Genomic DNA, 16,670 nt, shown 5'->3' on the forward strand with positions numbered 1-16,670 from the left:
GCCTGATTGGAGGAGGTGGTCACTGGAATTATGGCCTGGAAGGGTCTATCTCCCTCCTTCCTCCTTGATCTCTCTCTGCTTCCCTGCCGTGCCATAAGCAAGCCTCATCTGCCAAGCCCCTCTATCATGCCACCCTGAATTGGAGCCAGCTAACTACGGAGTGAAACCTCTACAAACTGTGAGCCAAATAAACCTTTCCTCCTTTAATTTGTGGGTGTTGATTACTGTGTCCCAGTAAAGATAAAGTAACTAAGATAAAGGGTCAAAAGTGTTTGTGATAAGTCAAAGTCACTTCCTGGATATATCCGGGGATAAAGAATCTAAATTTTTAATGCAGTACAACTTTCTCCCACACAAGCATTTTCTTCTGACCATTGTGCAAGCTCATGTACATGAAAACACTGGAAAGGACAAGACAAAAAAAAACAGAAACAATTCAGACTACTCAACAACAATTTATGATATTCTCATCACATCCTCAGCTACGTGATGGGTGATAGCACGGAATGAGTGGAAGAAAGCATATGGCCCTCATCCTTAAAGAATTTCAGGTCTGATTAAGGGGACAGGAATACAATTAATTAGGAATTCAATCACAAATTCTAGTAGGTTCTATTTACTATCTCACAAGTCACTTATCCTTGGATAAAGTCTTGGTCAGATTCTTCTCGAAGTTTCTACTCATCCTTCTGGCACCAGCATAGGAAGTTGACATGTGCCATACTCTAACCATTATCTATGATAGATTTCCTCCTACTTGATCTATCAATACACTATGGATGATTTTCTATTCGTACTTTTCCACACTGTAGTGACTGCATGTAGTTTTCTCCCACCAAATTGTAAACTTCTCAAAAGAGGGTACCATTGCTTTTACATTTTTAAATTCCTTTTATTTAGTTTATGTCTGGACACATAATGTTCCTGGAAGAATGACAAAACTGAAAGCTCAAATAGTCAAAGAGGTTAAATCAAATTGGAGATTTAATGATAAAGAAATGACAGCACTGGTGGGTATAGCCATTTGAGCAAAAGCTCAGAGGTGATTAATAGTATATCTGGAATGGTTCTGACAGAATGGGGCTACAGAGATTCTGCAGGTCTAGGAAAATGAAAACTAAAAACCAAACCAAAGACAAGTATAGACTACACAGAATACATGAAAACCATGGATATGAGTTGGATTGAAATCTATTCATATGTTTTTGATTTAAAGAAAAATACTTTGGTATCACTTACATTCCATTCAACTGCTCCAATAGCAATCCCTGAGGCTGCTCCTGTCCCAGCCAGGCCCACAAAGTGGCCACTGCCGATATTACTGGCAAAGATAGAGGCACCCATCTAGAATGCAAGAGAACACACTAGGGTTAGAGATGAAATATCCAAATCAAACCTTTTGAAAAGAGATGTTCATACATTTCAATTACTAAACATCAGAACACTACTTAGCAAATTATGTCCTATGGGTGAAATCCATGAGGTTTCCATGTTTTATGTAGACCATAAAAAAGACCATAAAGAAAGACCATTTAAACTTTTTTTTTTGAATGTCTACAATGGTTAAAAATAATAACATGTTCAAAAGTAAAAACCTGAACTTACATGAAGTGTGTAAATTCCTGCATCCCTAAATAGTTTTATTGGAACATATTCATTCTCATTGACTTTACTTACGTTTGTGCTGTAGTGGCTACCTTATGTAGTTGAAAAAGTTTATATAGTCTATAAACCTTAAAACATTTACACTCTTGCCTTTTAGAGAAAAGCTTATTGGCTGGGAGTGGTGGTGCATGCCTATAATTGCAGCATTCGGGAGACTGAGGCAGGAGGATTGCTGAGAGTTTAAGGCCAGCTTAGGTACAAAATAAGCTCAAGAACAGCCTGAACTGCATAGCGAAACCCTGTCTCAAAAAGAAAAAAAAAAAAAAAAAGACAAACAAAAAGAACCAAACAAATAAGAAAAAAGCTTATTGATCCATGTAACTCTGATGTACATGCCAATGTATTCTTGATCTGTATTTTGCCAAGAACTGCCAAACTTACCATCATATTTTGCCTTTAAACCAACAGTAAGCACCTTGTGTTTCAGGAGAAGGGAATTCGTCTGCATCCTCATAACCTTAAGACATTATTTTCCCCTCATCCCCACTTCCGTCATATTGTCCACTATTCTTAAGCCTCAACGGTTAAGAGATATGTTTAGAATGGGCCGAGATGAGTGCCTGTCTGACAGATTTGGGGTTTAGGACCATCACTGCTTTATCTGGTCCTACACTTTAAGTTTTTTCAAAAGTTGCCTTTTCTGTTTAACTAGTTGGGAGGGATTGAGCTGGTTTGTGGCTTTGTGATTGGTTGAGATTTGCATGATTCACAAAATAGTACCGCAGAGGCAATGTCTGATGGAATGGCTCAATAAATAGACATTTTGAATTTGCAATTGGTCTTCTCTAATTACCCTGACCAGGTCATTTCCCAGTCTCCATTCCCCTTAATTTAGATGAATAAGCAGATCTGTGAAGAAATCATTTACTGAGGACCAACTGTATAGACATTTTGGTTTTGACATCTCTAGGTTGACAGAGTGTGGAGAAGGACAGCCTTTAGTTTATCTTTCAATGTATTACCTATTTGAGACTTCAGGATTGACCAAGCCATAGGATTGTTTGATTCCAGAGGAAGGCTAGCAAAAGTATTAGCGTAAAAGGCAATGGTAGCAGGACCTGCGTCCCTATAGAAAGCTGCTGGAACATCACTAGATGCTTTGCTAAGATATGTCCAAAGGAATGATAATATGATGGCTAACTAAGTCAAAGTCTAGTTCCTGTTATAATTAAGTTGTATTGTCCCTGTTAATCCTGTTAATTATTCCTCCCATTTTTGCTGTTGCTGCTTTTGTTAGTATCCCAATAAAAGTTTACAAAAAATGGTAATCAGTGTGTCAGTCTGAGAGGCTGAAGCCCCCTGATCCCATAACTTTGCCTCTTTTGTGTTTCTTTTCATCCATGGGCACCTCATTGTTGGGACCTGTCACCCCAGTCAGAAACTTACTATACACCGACAACAGAGGAAGATGTAGCCTCTGCTGCAATGGATATCTGGCTGAGGGGGCAATATACTGAAAGCCAGAAAAGAGAACATGTACTAGTCAAGGGTCAAAGAAACATCATCATTAACACATTACAGGGAACACAGTCCCTATCAGTAAGTACACAGAACATGAAGAATGGGTAGACATTCAGAGCAGAGCTGATCTTGAAGGAGGAAGGCAGAGAGGGGAGGCCAATCCAGACACAAAGAACAGCATTAGCTGAGAATGGTTAGAGCTAGGAAAACAAGGTAGAAGATTCTCAGTGAAGTTGGGGGAAAAGAACCTAAATAGAGCTCTACTGGATGTACTCAAATACCAGAATAAACCTGCTTTCAAATGTTGATAGTATAATGTTTTTTGAATCATAGATCACAGCCTAGACACAGCAATTTAGGGAAAGAACCATCCACAAGGGGGCAGTGAATACACAGAAACGGTCAAAATCCCCACTAATTTCTTCATTGACACTTAAACACATGCACGCATGCACGCACGCACACACAATTTATTTCCAGCAAACTGTTAGTGACTTACTGTCCACCAGACCATATCTCGGCCAGCCAGGAAGAAGCCTCCAACAGTGCTCCGGTTGGTCTTCAGCATTGCCTGAGCAGAAAGGAAGACATGGGAGGTCACAAACAGCAGTTGCACCCAGGACACTGGAGATGCTAACAATTCTCTGGCTGGTGTGCTGACCGTGGTGACTTTGCAACACTCCTATAGAAAGTAATATTTTCTAAAAACTGTAATGCAGCATCAGTTTTCTTTTCTTTTCTTTTTTGGTACCGGGAATTGAACTCAGGACCTTGCGTTTGCCAGGCGGGCGTTTGTGCCACTAAGCTATATCCCCAGCCCTATCAATTTTCAATGGACTTCAAAAACATTGTTGAAAAATTTAGAGCTGAAAGGACTTCAAGAAATCGTATTCTGCAAAACTGGTGTTTATTTGCATTGATGAAAACAATGTGTGCCAGTACTTGGATGAAAATTTGCAGTCTTGAATTCATTACTAAAAGAGAAAAATGAGTGGAACACAAATGATTTGTGTCCAAATCCTAAGTTAGAAAATCAATAACAATAAAGGAAAATAAAGAAAATGAGAAAATGAAAATATTTTGAGGTATTGTGGCAGGTGGTGGCGATGTCTGGTAGGACAGATTTATAGTTCCCAGTCCTGTCTGTTCTCAAATTGTAGAGTCGCTAGAGGAATAAGTTCACTCATTACAAACATTATTTATGACACACATAAGAGAATGATTCATACAGAGAAACAATAACACATTTGCAAACTGTTAAGGTCTCATTTTGTCAGGTCACTCTTCTCCCACACGAAGGCACCTTTCCCTAATCTGGTGCCCACCCTGAAAGTCCTTTGGGCTCCCACATACCCATAGTCCAACAGCCATCACCGCCAAAAAATAGATGACAATGACAGAGATGTCAGCAGCATTTTGGATGCGCTGTGACAGTGCAGGCAGCTCTGGGCTTCCGGCTGTTGTACTGGGGCTTACTGTGCTGGCCATGGCTGCAGGTGGTACAGTCCCCAGGCCAAGGATGGCCCCTTCTTTATGTAAGTGCTGAGTTAATGATCAACTTCAGGCAGGTGGGGCCAGCTATCTCCTGCACATGGGGACCTTAAAACTTTTCCCTTTGGATCCAGGCTGTGACACCCTGATCTTGCAGTGGTTAGTGTTGGAGTAAGTGTACCGTGAGGATGAGGGTGACAGACCAGAAAAGGGGACACACTTACAAGTGGGCGGTAGTATGTTCGTTGAGTGGAAAGACAAAATATTTAAGAGGAATTAGAGTAGTTTCAGCGGGAGGTAGAGAGAGTCATGGGAAACAAGGAGGGGGAGGGGGTACAGAGGTAAAGGTCCAGAAAAAGATCAGGAGGAGCAGAGGGTGATAGTTTCTCACTATACAGATCACATTTTTGACCAAAATGTTTTTCTCTTTGAAAATGAAGTTAATTATGCACATAAAGGTTTCCAAAGCCCTATAACTGTGCGACAGGTCCTCTAGGGGACTCCATGAGATACTCCAAGACCTCGGATAGTTATGCAATAAAGAGAAACAGCTTTACAAGTAACAATACGTAAAATACATAGCATAAAACTTAACATTTAACCATTCTAAAGGTGCAATTCAGTGGCATTAAGTACATTTGCAACCTTGGGCAATTATCTCTACCTCTCATTTGCAGAATATTTTTAAAGATTATTTTTATACTTTTAGTCAACGAGTAGAAACACTAATTTGCCCCATATAGAACATTTATGATTCATAACCATTCATAAAGCCTCATAGTGAGGTAGGAACAGTATGGAAATAACACAGATAGAACTCTTTTCAGAAAATGATGTTTCCCTATTTTTGCCTTTCTACATCCTTTGTAGGGGCTGGGGATTTAGCTCAGTGGCACAGCGCCTGCCTGGCAAGCGCAAGGTCGTGAGTTTGATTCCTGGTACCAGAAAGAAAACAAAAACAAAAACAAAGACAAACCCAAAAGAAACCCCAAATACATCCTTTGTAATTTCTGTTCCACTGTCTACATTAATTTATCTATCCTAAGTATCACATACAGGTGTAATCATACAAAACTTATCCTTTTTTGTCTGATTTATTTCATTTAGCATGATGTTTTCAAGGTTCACTCACATTGTGGCATGCGTCAGAATTTCTCCTTTGAAAAAAATTGTTTTAGCTTTTATTTTTATTCATATATTTTGCATTACATAATTGTCAAGGTTAATTAATACAGAATTGCATGTATTTATCATAGCTTATTCATCTGCCAATGGATACTTGGGTTAGTCAGATTTTTATTAACACAACAAAGTACACATATGGACTAACTCCATAGGAATGAGATTTACTTTTTTTGTTTTGTTTTGTTTTTTCTGGTACTGGGAATTGGACTCACAACCTCGCGCTTGCCAGGCAGGCTCTGTGCCGCTGAACTAAATCCCCAGCCCCAGGAATGAGATTTACTTTTACAGGTTTACAGGTTTACAGGCTGAAATTCTGAATAGTATAGCCCTGGTTCTGGTTCCATGTAGACAGTGTATGGCAGAGTCATGTAGAGGGAGAATGTGGTGGACTGACAACTTGTGGTCAACACGTAACACCCAGCTGAACCGAACCAGTGTGATGATGCATGTGGGAGACCCACCTAAGGATTGTTGCTGGCAGCATAAGAGGCAGAAATGGAGAGGAAGAAGTTGTTGGGAAGCTGTTGGGAAGTTGTTGGTTTCCCTGGACGAGCTTGTTATGCTGGCTTTCCTGACGAACTTGACTATTCTCATTGTGAAATGAGCTCAGAACCTTGTTGTCACTGAGAATGCCTTTGGTTCACTTGAAGGAAGCTCTAATCCTCACTTTGAGCATTGCTTCCTGGCTCCAAAGTAGAAGATGTTTCACTGCTCAGTCTCCTGGCAAAGCTTGTTCCATTGGATTTCCTGATAGGAGCTCAGCTGTTCTCATCCTCAAAGGAGCTCAGGACCTCACTGTTGCTGAGCATGGCTGTGGTACTTTTTGGGAGAGCTCTGGTTCTTACTCTGAGAGTTGCTGCCTGGCTCCAGTTCAGATCCCTCAGCTTAGTAGCACAGATGCATGAAACAGGCCTGCATGAGACATTGTCATGGGCGCTTAGCCTTCAGTTGTACTCATGGGGGCGTTGTGATGGGCTCTAGGTCTTCAGATGGGTTCATGTAGGACATTTTCATGGGATCCAGACCCTCAGCTGGATTCACTGGTCTGTAGTGTATGGACAGATTTCCTGCAGTCTCTTTGTATATGATACTTTGGGTGACTATTATAAATAACCTTATAAAATATGTGTCCTGTATTTTATTGTCCCCCTTGAAAAACCCCCAACCAGGACAGAAAATCATGCTAAGAGAAAGAAAACAAAGATGGCACAAAGAATCTGGGTTTTTCCCTTTCATGACCACTCTGGCCTAAGAAATATTAAGAGGTTATACATGAACTATGCCATTTGTCCAATGGTTTAAGTACTTTCTACCAGGCACCATTTCTTGAAGGTTCCATCACCTAATAAGACCATCTGGACATAAGCCTCTCATCAAATAGGTGTTTGCTGAACTCACAATCTATATATAAACCATAGCTGGTTGTTTTCACCATTTGCTGTTGGAAATAATACTGTTATAAATGTTGGTGTCTGGGCCTCTGCTTGAATGTTTAAGTTGTTGTGGGTGCACACCTGGGTCATATGACACTTCTGGTTTACACTTTCTATGAAATATATCAAAATGTTTTCATAGCAGCTATACTACTTTTCATCACCACCAGTAATACAGAAGTGTTTAATTTTTCTACACTTTTGCCAATACTTTTTTTTGTTTAAAAATTATACCCATCCTAGCCCGTATAAAGTAATATTGGTGTTTTGATTAAAATTTCTAATACAATGTATAATTATGTTGATTAACTTTTGATGCCTGCTATCAGGCATTTGTATACATTCTTGGAGAAGCATTTATTTAAATCCTTTAGCTATTATGGAATTAGATTGCTTGCATTTGTCTGTAGATGGATTTATCTAGTTTTAAATTTTTTCCCTGTGTTTTTGCCGTCTTATGCCAAATAAAGTAAGGTCAATTTAATAAAGCAATTGGTAAATCCAGTGCCATGATGGAGTTTATAGCAGTAAGATGGTTTACTACAAGTGCCCATTTTGCTTTGCTTCCCTACACACACACACACACACACACACACACACACACGTGAAAGCAAAGAAAAAATACTTATTTCACTGGATTATTTGAGGCGGAATGCTTGAGTACAGTGAAGTTATGGGATAGACATTGCTAAGAATAGAAGACTGGAAACTTACAATGGGTTTATAAAGAAGGGAACTAGGGACCCATTATCTGCTGTCTTATCTCTCCAGGTAAGATTAACCCTGAACCAAGAACTTTGCACAGCGGGGAAAGGGTAGGCAGGAGGCCCATAGAAGAATCCACTGTGTCATAATTACTTGACGATTTTCTGATAGAGAAGCTTATAACCCTCACATGGCTTGAGACAGTTTGGGGAGCCGTCAAGGATCCATACTGCTGAATTGCACTGTAGAAAGATCCTAGTTCACATTGTGCCCTGCCCTACCTGGGATCCTCAAAGTCATGGTACTGAGATCTCTCCTGTTAGGGATTCTGTGGAGCCTGAGTAGCTACACTGAAAATTTCAGATGACTGGACTCTGTGATCAATATCAGGCACCCCCTGTCCTCTGCCACTGCTTCACAAATGTCAGTGGCCCTGCCCACTCTTGTGGTACTAGGAAGCAGTCCATGGTTACACTTTATTTAACAGTATCCACTGATGCTGAAGAAAGAAATAAGATGGTCTCACTTACTTATCCTTTGTCCCAATAAAGTGCCAGACAGGTCTCCCTGAGTGGCTTGACCTTCAAATTTCCTATGAAACAGCCAGACAGCACTACCTACACAGAAGTAGGAAGTATCCACGCAGTGTTCTTTGTGTGGATCAGTTTAATGAGACCCCGGGAAGTATGTGGGCATCACCGGCCACTCACATTTAGCCATGGGAAGGAGACAGGCAACCCAAGCAGTTGTTTTGGCCCATTACTGACATGAGATATGGCTAAGTGTTCCTACTAACACTCACTTTTCCACCAGAAAGCATCTAGGCAGCATGTTCTGAACAATATGCACCCCAAAGGCCAAAAAATTTCCCAGAGAATCTCCAGTGAGTGACAGGTTCTCCACCTCCATTACTTGGCAAGAGGTGTAGCACAAACCTGAGCTTGTGAGGACAGCCTTGTCCCTGCATAGACCATGGGTACGTCTCACATCCCACCCAAACAGTCAGGCTGTCATGCTCAGAGCCATGGCAAAGCTTTCCTGTCTAAGACAGATATATCTCAACTCACAGAGAAACAACACAAACCTCTGTGGACTGGGATACCTACAGGTATCATCAGTGTTGCTAAAGTTGAAGAAGCTTCGTGTGACATGAGATTTAGCTGCACCTGAATCCAACTGACATCTTAGGAGGCATCTCTAGGAGAAAGTCCTTTATTATGAAAACCTCTGTAAGATCAGTAGGAGCACCCGACCCACCAGATTAGCAAATATCAGTGTCAGAACATAAGGTACTTGAAAAGCAAGGTAATATGATGCCTCCAAGAGAATAGAATACTTCTCTACCAAAAAATCAAAAAGAAAAGTAAATCAACAAATTGAAGAACCTAAGAAATGATTTTATGAAAAATTCTCAAAAAAGAATGCAAATATTTCAACTAAAACAGGAAAACAGTTTGTACTCTGAATAGAAATTTAGCCAAGATGGAGATCTATGAAATTATAGAGTTGAACTCAGAGGAAACAAAAACGTAAATGAAATGCTTAGCAGCAGAATTTCTGACCTCATAGACAAAGTTGTTTTTTCTTACATAGCACAAAAAACAATCTATGAGGCACTATCAAGGGAAAAGCAAACATTTAAATGCTGGGTGTTCCAGGAAAAGGAAAAGTAGTAGAAAACCTGCTCATTGAAGTAACTGCCAAAAACTTTCCAAATCTTGGAAGAGTTGTACATAATAAGATCCAGGAAGCTCAAAGAACCCCAGTTGGATTAAACTTTGTATTATTAATGATAACGCATGTGTATTCTTTGCCATGTTCATAACATGCCCTTTTGTTTTCCCAATACTTTTGCCAAGTCCAGGGGACCTTGGAACTATGCCCAGACAAAATCATACAAATGAGTATTACCTGAAGTGCACCGAAAACTATTGTTATCTGTAAAGATAATCTCCTTTCTTGCCTGTATGCTGGGTTAATTATTCCTTGGACTGCTGATCATGCAATCAGATTATACAAGCTAATGCTTATGTAGTTTAATTTATTAAATGTTTCTCTTGTGGCAAGTAGGTACAGAAGAGAGGATGAGTGGAGAAAATAACTGAACTATCCATTCTGCCACCATGAGACACTCTGTTGAATTACTGTCCAGCTCACCGCCACTAGCATTTTCACATTAGTAAGTTTCTATATAGTCTCTGTCTCATATACAATCTATTCACTTGTTGGTGGACATATCAGCTATGGCTAAGATCTAGCTATTATGAATTGTGCTGTTGTAGACATGTATCCCTGTAATAACTCTTGTGGGAAGATACCTAGAAGGGTGATAACTGAGTCAAATGGAATTCTTATTTTTAATATTTTGAGGATTTCCCATATTGATTTCCATAGATGTTGTACCAATTATCATTCCCACCAACACTGTAAGAGAGTTCCTTTCCCCCTACATCCTCCCCAGCATTTGCTATTTTTTGAATTATTGATGATAGCCATTCTTTTTGGAGTAATATTGTAGTTTTAATTTGCATTTTGTTGATGGTCTGAAATAATGCACATTTTCCCATGTATTTATTTATTAGCCATTTCTACTTCTCCTGTGAAGTGTCTATTCATTTCAGTTCCCCAGTTTTTTTATTGGATCTTTTACTTTGACAGGGTCATAAATTTTTTGAGTTCTTCATAAATTTTTGATGTTAGCTCTTTGTCCAAAGGATAGCTGACAAAAACCTTTTTCCCAATCTTTAAATAATATCTTCACTCTCTTGGTTGTTTTCTTTGTTGTTCAGAAGATTTTTAAACTTGATATGATCCCATTTGTTGATTTTTGGTATGATTTCTTGTGCTATTGTCTATGCCTACGTTTTCAAGAGTTGCACTATTGTATCTTAAATACACTGTATTTGGCCATCCGGGAATTCTTGAGAGTTTTATTGCTACTTCATTCACATCACTCAACATTGGTTTTCAGATTTTATATTTCCACTTAATTTTCAGCCAAAAATGAATGAAATTCTGTGATTTGCAGCAAAATGGATGGAAGAGAAGACATTATGTTGAGTGAAATAAGCCAGGCATAGAAAGACAAGTACTATATATTTTTACTCATATATATAAACAAAATTTTGGTATTATAGATGTATAGGTTAAAATAGAGGCAAGAGAATGTGGAGAAGAGTGAGAATAATGGGTGATGGGATAGCAAATGGTAAAATATGCTTAGGTAGAAGGAAAAACTTCTAGTGTTTGACAGTAGAGGAAAGTGAGTATGTTTTACGTATTTTATAATAAGCCAGAAGAGAGGAATTAAGATTCTGAACATAAAGTAACAACAAATGTTTAAGTAGATACAAATGCCAATTACTTTGATTTATCACTGTACATTATACACACATGTCAAAATATCTTATGGTGCTTCACAAATATTTATAATTATTACATGTTAATGAAAACATAGTGATTAATAATTTTTTTGAATAAAATGAAAGTGGAAAATACAGCATATCTGATCCAAAATAATAAAAGCAATACATGTTGGGAATGTATAGCAATTTTAAATTTAAAAGAAAGATTTCAAAGAATTAGTCTAATAAGGTATCTCAAGGAACTAGAAGAATAAAAACAAAAGTAACTCAAAATGAGGAAAAGGAAAGGGGCAATAAAAATCAGAGATGAAAAAACAAAATTGAAACAACACACAAAAGACACATGAAATAAAAATTGTTTATATATTGATAACCAATATTAACAACCTGTAGCTACACTACAAAGATGAAAGAAGACTAAAATAAATGCAAACTCAAATGTGTAAAAGGAGACATTACAGTTGATATCAGCAAAATACAAAGGATTATAAGAAACTATATATTATATGTGACCAAATTGAAAAACCTAAGATAAATGGATACATTTCTCAATCCGTATAGACTACCAGGATTGAATTCAAGTAGAAATACAAAATCTTAAAAGACCAATGCTGGGTGATGAGAATGAAGTAACAGTAAAACTCAAGGATTCCTGGAAGGCCAAATAGGCTTGGGATGCTCAGCGCTCATCTTCTCTACAAAGAAGAAAAAAGAAAAAGGTGGATCGCTGCATTTTCAGGGAGTGACCGGGAGAGAATGCTGAACCTTTGCGAGAAAGAGATTACAGCCTTGTAAAACATACAGACTTTCGATGGCAGCATAGGAAAAGAAACAAAATACAATGCAGACTGTGACCGAGGCTTTCTAGTTGGGAGAAGACTCTTTTCCAGAGGGGAAGGATGAATGGAAGAGTTCCAGAAAACCCCGCCACCAGTATGCATGCCAGAAATCTTTGCTACTGGGAAGTTTCAAAGTTCTCACAGGCTTGTAGTGGAGGGGATCTACGTGCAGTCTGCACAGTGGCTATTCATCAGAAAGAACTTATATTGTCTCCCGTAAAACCTTGGGTTCCAGGCTGCAGTACCTCAGTGCAGGTACTGAGAAGGGAGCAATGGAACAGATAACCAATGGAACTGGAGCAGAAGATGCGCCACCCCCTCCTACCCCAAGGCAGTACACTTCAGCTTGTTGGATGCCCAGGTAATAGTTCCCATTACAGTTCCTGTTACTTTTGTTTCTTAGAAACAGCTGGTCACTGTGATGTGCATGTGTAGCTGGTCGCTATGATACACAGTGTAAGAACCAACTACATTGTTAGGGAAAAATATAATGCATTTTAAATTACATTAAGTTGGAGAAAAACATAATCCATTTTAAATTACATTCATTTATTTCTGATTCTAAAAGAAATTGGTATATTTTCTTGTGGCCCTAAAATATCTAATCATCCAGATGACCCTATATCTCCAAATGATATTCAATCTCGAGCCCTGGTTAATTTAATATTATTATTTACTCATCTTTAAGTAGTTCTGCACCTTTCTTGAATTGGAAAAATGGTTTTCAGTGAGAGGCAAGATGAGAACTATGGGTTAGTAAGAATACCTGGCACTCCTGCACTCCTTTTTCTGATCCTTTGGTTTTCTCTTTGACCCATCTGCTTCTAGCAGTGCTCCAAGAGCCCAGATGAGAATAAGAACAATGTTAGTGAGAAGGGTGGTAGTTCTGTGTTCTGACATCAGCTGGAACAACAGAATGGGGTTCCATGAAGGATAAGCGGGGAGGGTTTAGCTTTACAGATTGAATCTAAGATTGCATTTGAAGCTTTTCTTGTCTGCTACCGCATGGTACACTGGGCAGTAGCTTATCTACACTTTAAAACTTACTAAAGAAATTCAAGGAATAATCAGAAGACAACTTGGTCCCTTAGAGGCTGGGGACCTAGCAGACTGATGCTTGATCAATTTACAAGAAGAAGGGATCTAAGCAGCATGTGGCCAAAATCAAAAGAGAATGGGCTACATAGAGAGCCCACTCTGCTTGGCCTCTAGCTGTGGGGCATGCTTATGTGCTTATATTTTCCCCCAGTGCCTGATGTCAACTCCTGGAGAAAGACTCTGGACAAAGATTATCTCCTGTTGAGTATGACATTCACCTGAGTGTGATTCTGTGATTTCAAAAGGCAAATTGAATAGCAAAATTTTCCAAAAACTACTCTATAGAAAATAGTATTGTTTCTTATTATTAGTGGTTTCAAATGTTGCCTTTGTAAACAGTCTTGAAAGTATCCCAGAGTGTCACAGTCTTCTGCACTAAGATTATGTCATTGTTTTCCATATCTAGATCCTTTTCAGTGGCAGATATTAACTTCCACCTCCATGAAATGTGTCTTGGCTCCACTGTCTTGCATTGTTAAATGAAAGAGAATTAGGCAAATCCTTGTTATTTATGGTCAATTGGACCAAGGCCAGGTTCTTCCATGATCCTCTCTCCTGTCTTTCTGCCAGCTTCCTCAGCATTATTTCAAGAAGTGATTCTCTATTGACTTTAACAGGGGAATAAAGATGACCATGGGAAGAATCATCACCCATCGGACATAGTGAGCAAGCTATGTGAATAAGAATTTAGCCTGTATGGTTTTATATTTCAAATTTGAGATTGTCACCCAGCATCACATAGATCATGTGGCCTGACACAAAGTAGAATTGCAAAGATTATGCATCTCCAACCTTGGTACATATTGCCGAAATATATTCTCCAGCAGGAGAACAATTCAATGTAATGGTTCTTCTGGCTTCACAGCAGGTGGTTCTGCAGGATTGATTGAGAGGAGGGTGGATGCAGGTCTGACTGGTGGGAAACTACTCATCCTGCTTCATTGTGTGGACAAACAGCACCAGCACCGATGTGACCCTCTTCTCAGACTGTCACCCACCTTACTCACATGAGCCTAGGAACATTCTTCTCAATTGGACATGGGTTATTTTCCTGCATAGATCATATGCTAAGTCATAAAACAAGTCTTTACACATTTAAGAAGAGGAAATTTTTCCAAATTCATTTGAGAGGTCAAACTCATTTTGAAATTTTGTTCTATCCTAGTGGAGTTTCATACAATGGTAATTTGTCCTGGCAATAATGTGGGATATTGTCTGTAAAGTATTTTCAACCTAAAGAGCTCATTCAAGCTTGCTGTCCAGGATGTTTTGAGCAGTTTGGTCATGTAGAGTGGGTGGAGCAGCTGCATGGTTGACTTTAGTTTCAACTCAACTGACAATAAGAAGTTTGATCTTCAGTCTATTTTGTTTCTTCAAATCCACTGAGTAATAAAATAATTCTCACATAAACCAGCTTCACGTTTAATGTGAGGCTCAACTTAATAACTTTACCAGTTGGTCTTGAAAACCAGTTCCTATTGTTCATTCAAAACACCCAGGTAATTTTAAGAACACTAAAATTGAAGTACAGACACCTAGGGCAGTATTTGAACACAAAACAGAGAAATCCATTCAATTAGAAATGAGCAAAGAAAAGACAAGCAATGCAAGTGTGGGAAATACAGTGGCAATGTCATAAATATCAATAAACATTTCTTAAATAAATGAGATGAGCTCTTACACATTTAGATGAATAGGCCTCAAGGTGGTGCTGTGGATCTTTGCAAAGAAGCTTAACTGCTTCAGGATTCCTTTTTAGACCCTATACAGTTGCTCAGTAGTCCATGTAGAGAGCAGCTGCTTGCCGTCACAGGGAAAGTCCACAGTATGTAGCAACAACAGGTGCACCTCAGAGAGTATATGTAATATCAGGCGTGAGGATCAGGTGGTGGGAGGGGAAAGTGAAAGACCTACATTTGTGGAAAGCACCACACCAACTCTCCCCCATCAAGCAGGGAGCTCAGGAGAAAACAAAAGTTCATCCTAAAATAAAGCACTAGCTCTGGGTTCAAAAGATTCTTCCAATATCCACACCATGGTCTTGATACCCCCTTTTTTTCCCCATTCACTGTTCAGGTAATAGAGATTTCAAATTCTATCCATCAGACTGACCCTCTCTTTTCTTTCCTCACTCGTAACATGTGTCTGATATTTTATCAACATTCAATTCTCAGGTTGTGGTGACTCAGAAGCCCTTATTGACCATGTCCATGGGAAGTGGATTTATTGCAAAAACTCTGACACTGACCAAAGGTACCTTGTCCCTTTTAGAGGCCCAGCTTGATGACAAGACTGAGTACTAACCCATGATACATTACAGAGATACTCAGCAAAGTGAGAGGTCAAGAGAGGGGACTAGGACATATGACTGAGCCTGGATGCAAACATGATCCTATGATATGAGGGTTCCATTACCAGACACCCAGCTCTCAGGAAACCTCATACTGATCATCCATAAAAAGGTGAGGGAAGGGTTTCAATTGAGGTCTGCACTTATTTGACTCCCAAGGTGGAGGACATATATGAATTACTGGGGTGGTGGTGTTCCACCAATATGTCCCTATGGGATGATCTCAGGAAGGATCAATATAGAAAGAAAAATTTGTTATGTTGAACACCCTGACAAATGGGTTCAGAGAAAAATTTCCTATTCTCAGGTAATTTACTTTTCAATTCATGTTGAGATTTTAAGATTCCTTATAAAGTGAACTGTGCACCTTGATCTGTCTGAGAGAAACAAAATAGAAAACAAAAGACTGATCTATAAGGTAGGAAGTTTCCTGTGTAGAGAAGTCTCACTGTCTTTGTGCAGGAAGCAGGCAGTGTTCAAGGCTCTGGCAGGGGCATGAACCTGTGTCAAGATCACCTGTCATTTGCTCATGGATATGATGAACTTAGGCCTGGACAGTAATTTCACTGTGGGCCTGTGACTGAGTGGTCTGTGGGATCTCATCTGGGAAATCAGAGAAGTGCATTATGGCTCTTGTTCAGGGTTCAAGACCCAGAAGCTGGAGTCTAACTGAGATCTGGTAGAACTACAAGGCAGATCCTTCCCAGGTCCATCTCTCCCCAAAGTGATACCCAGATACGGCATCGGTGAAAGCCAATTGATGAAATTGGTTGGCCAGGAGAAGAGCACATTTTCTTGATGGATCTTCTCTCTCCTTTGAGACTAGGGATAAGAGATATTGATACAGCTTGTTTGTCTCAGTGGAGCTCTGGGATGTCTACACAATGACCTGAAACTCACTCTTCTTCCTCCTCCTCATCCTCTGTCAATGTGAATGTCAGGGTGGTCCTCAGTACTCTCATCCCCAGCTCACAGATACTGCCTGCTAAATATGTGCCAAGAATTTTCTTCCCCCTGGTCCTTTTCCCAACACATCATGGAGTTCTTTGTTTTAAAAGGGCCCATCCCAGTCTGTGCT

General features: G+C 39.4%; 1 protein-coding gene across 2 annotated transcripts in view; it reads right to left on the reverse strand.

Moving 5' to 3' along the window:
- LOC102020204 (low affinity sodium-glucose cotransporter-like) overlaps nt 1-16,670 on the reverse strand; it is a 134,889-nt gene that overhangs the window by 55,210 nt on the left and 63,009 nt on the right. Inside the window, exons 1-3 of one of the 2 annotated variants that reach the window (XM_013520390.1) lie at nt 14,924-14,995; nt 3,626-3,697; nt 1,240-1,344 (exon numbers count right to left, since the gene is read on the reverse strand). In XM_013520390.1, the coding sequence (XP_013375844.1) occupies nt 1,240-1,344; nt 3,626-3,694 (174 nt within the window). In that variant the 5' untranslated portion in view covers nt 3,695-3,697; nt 14,924-14,995. Of the gene's footprint in view, nt 1-1,239; nt 1,345-3,625; nt 3,698-14,923; nt 14,996-16,670 lie in introns of those variants that run through there. The other variant, XM_013520389.1, reaches the window with a different exon arrangement.

The sequence above is a fragment of the Chinchilla lanigera genome, unplaced genomic scaffold (genome assembly GCF_000276665.1).
Source record: "Chinchilla lanigera isolate Chin_1 unplaced genomic scaffold, ChiLan1.0 scaffold00054, whole genome shotgun sequence".
NCBI classification, from domain to species: domain Eukaryota; kingdom Metazoa; phylum Chordata; class Mammalia; order Rodentia; family Chinchillidae; genus Chinchilla; species Chinchilla lanigera.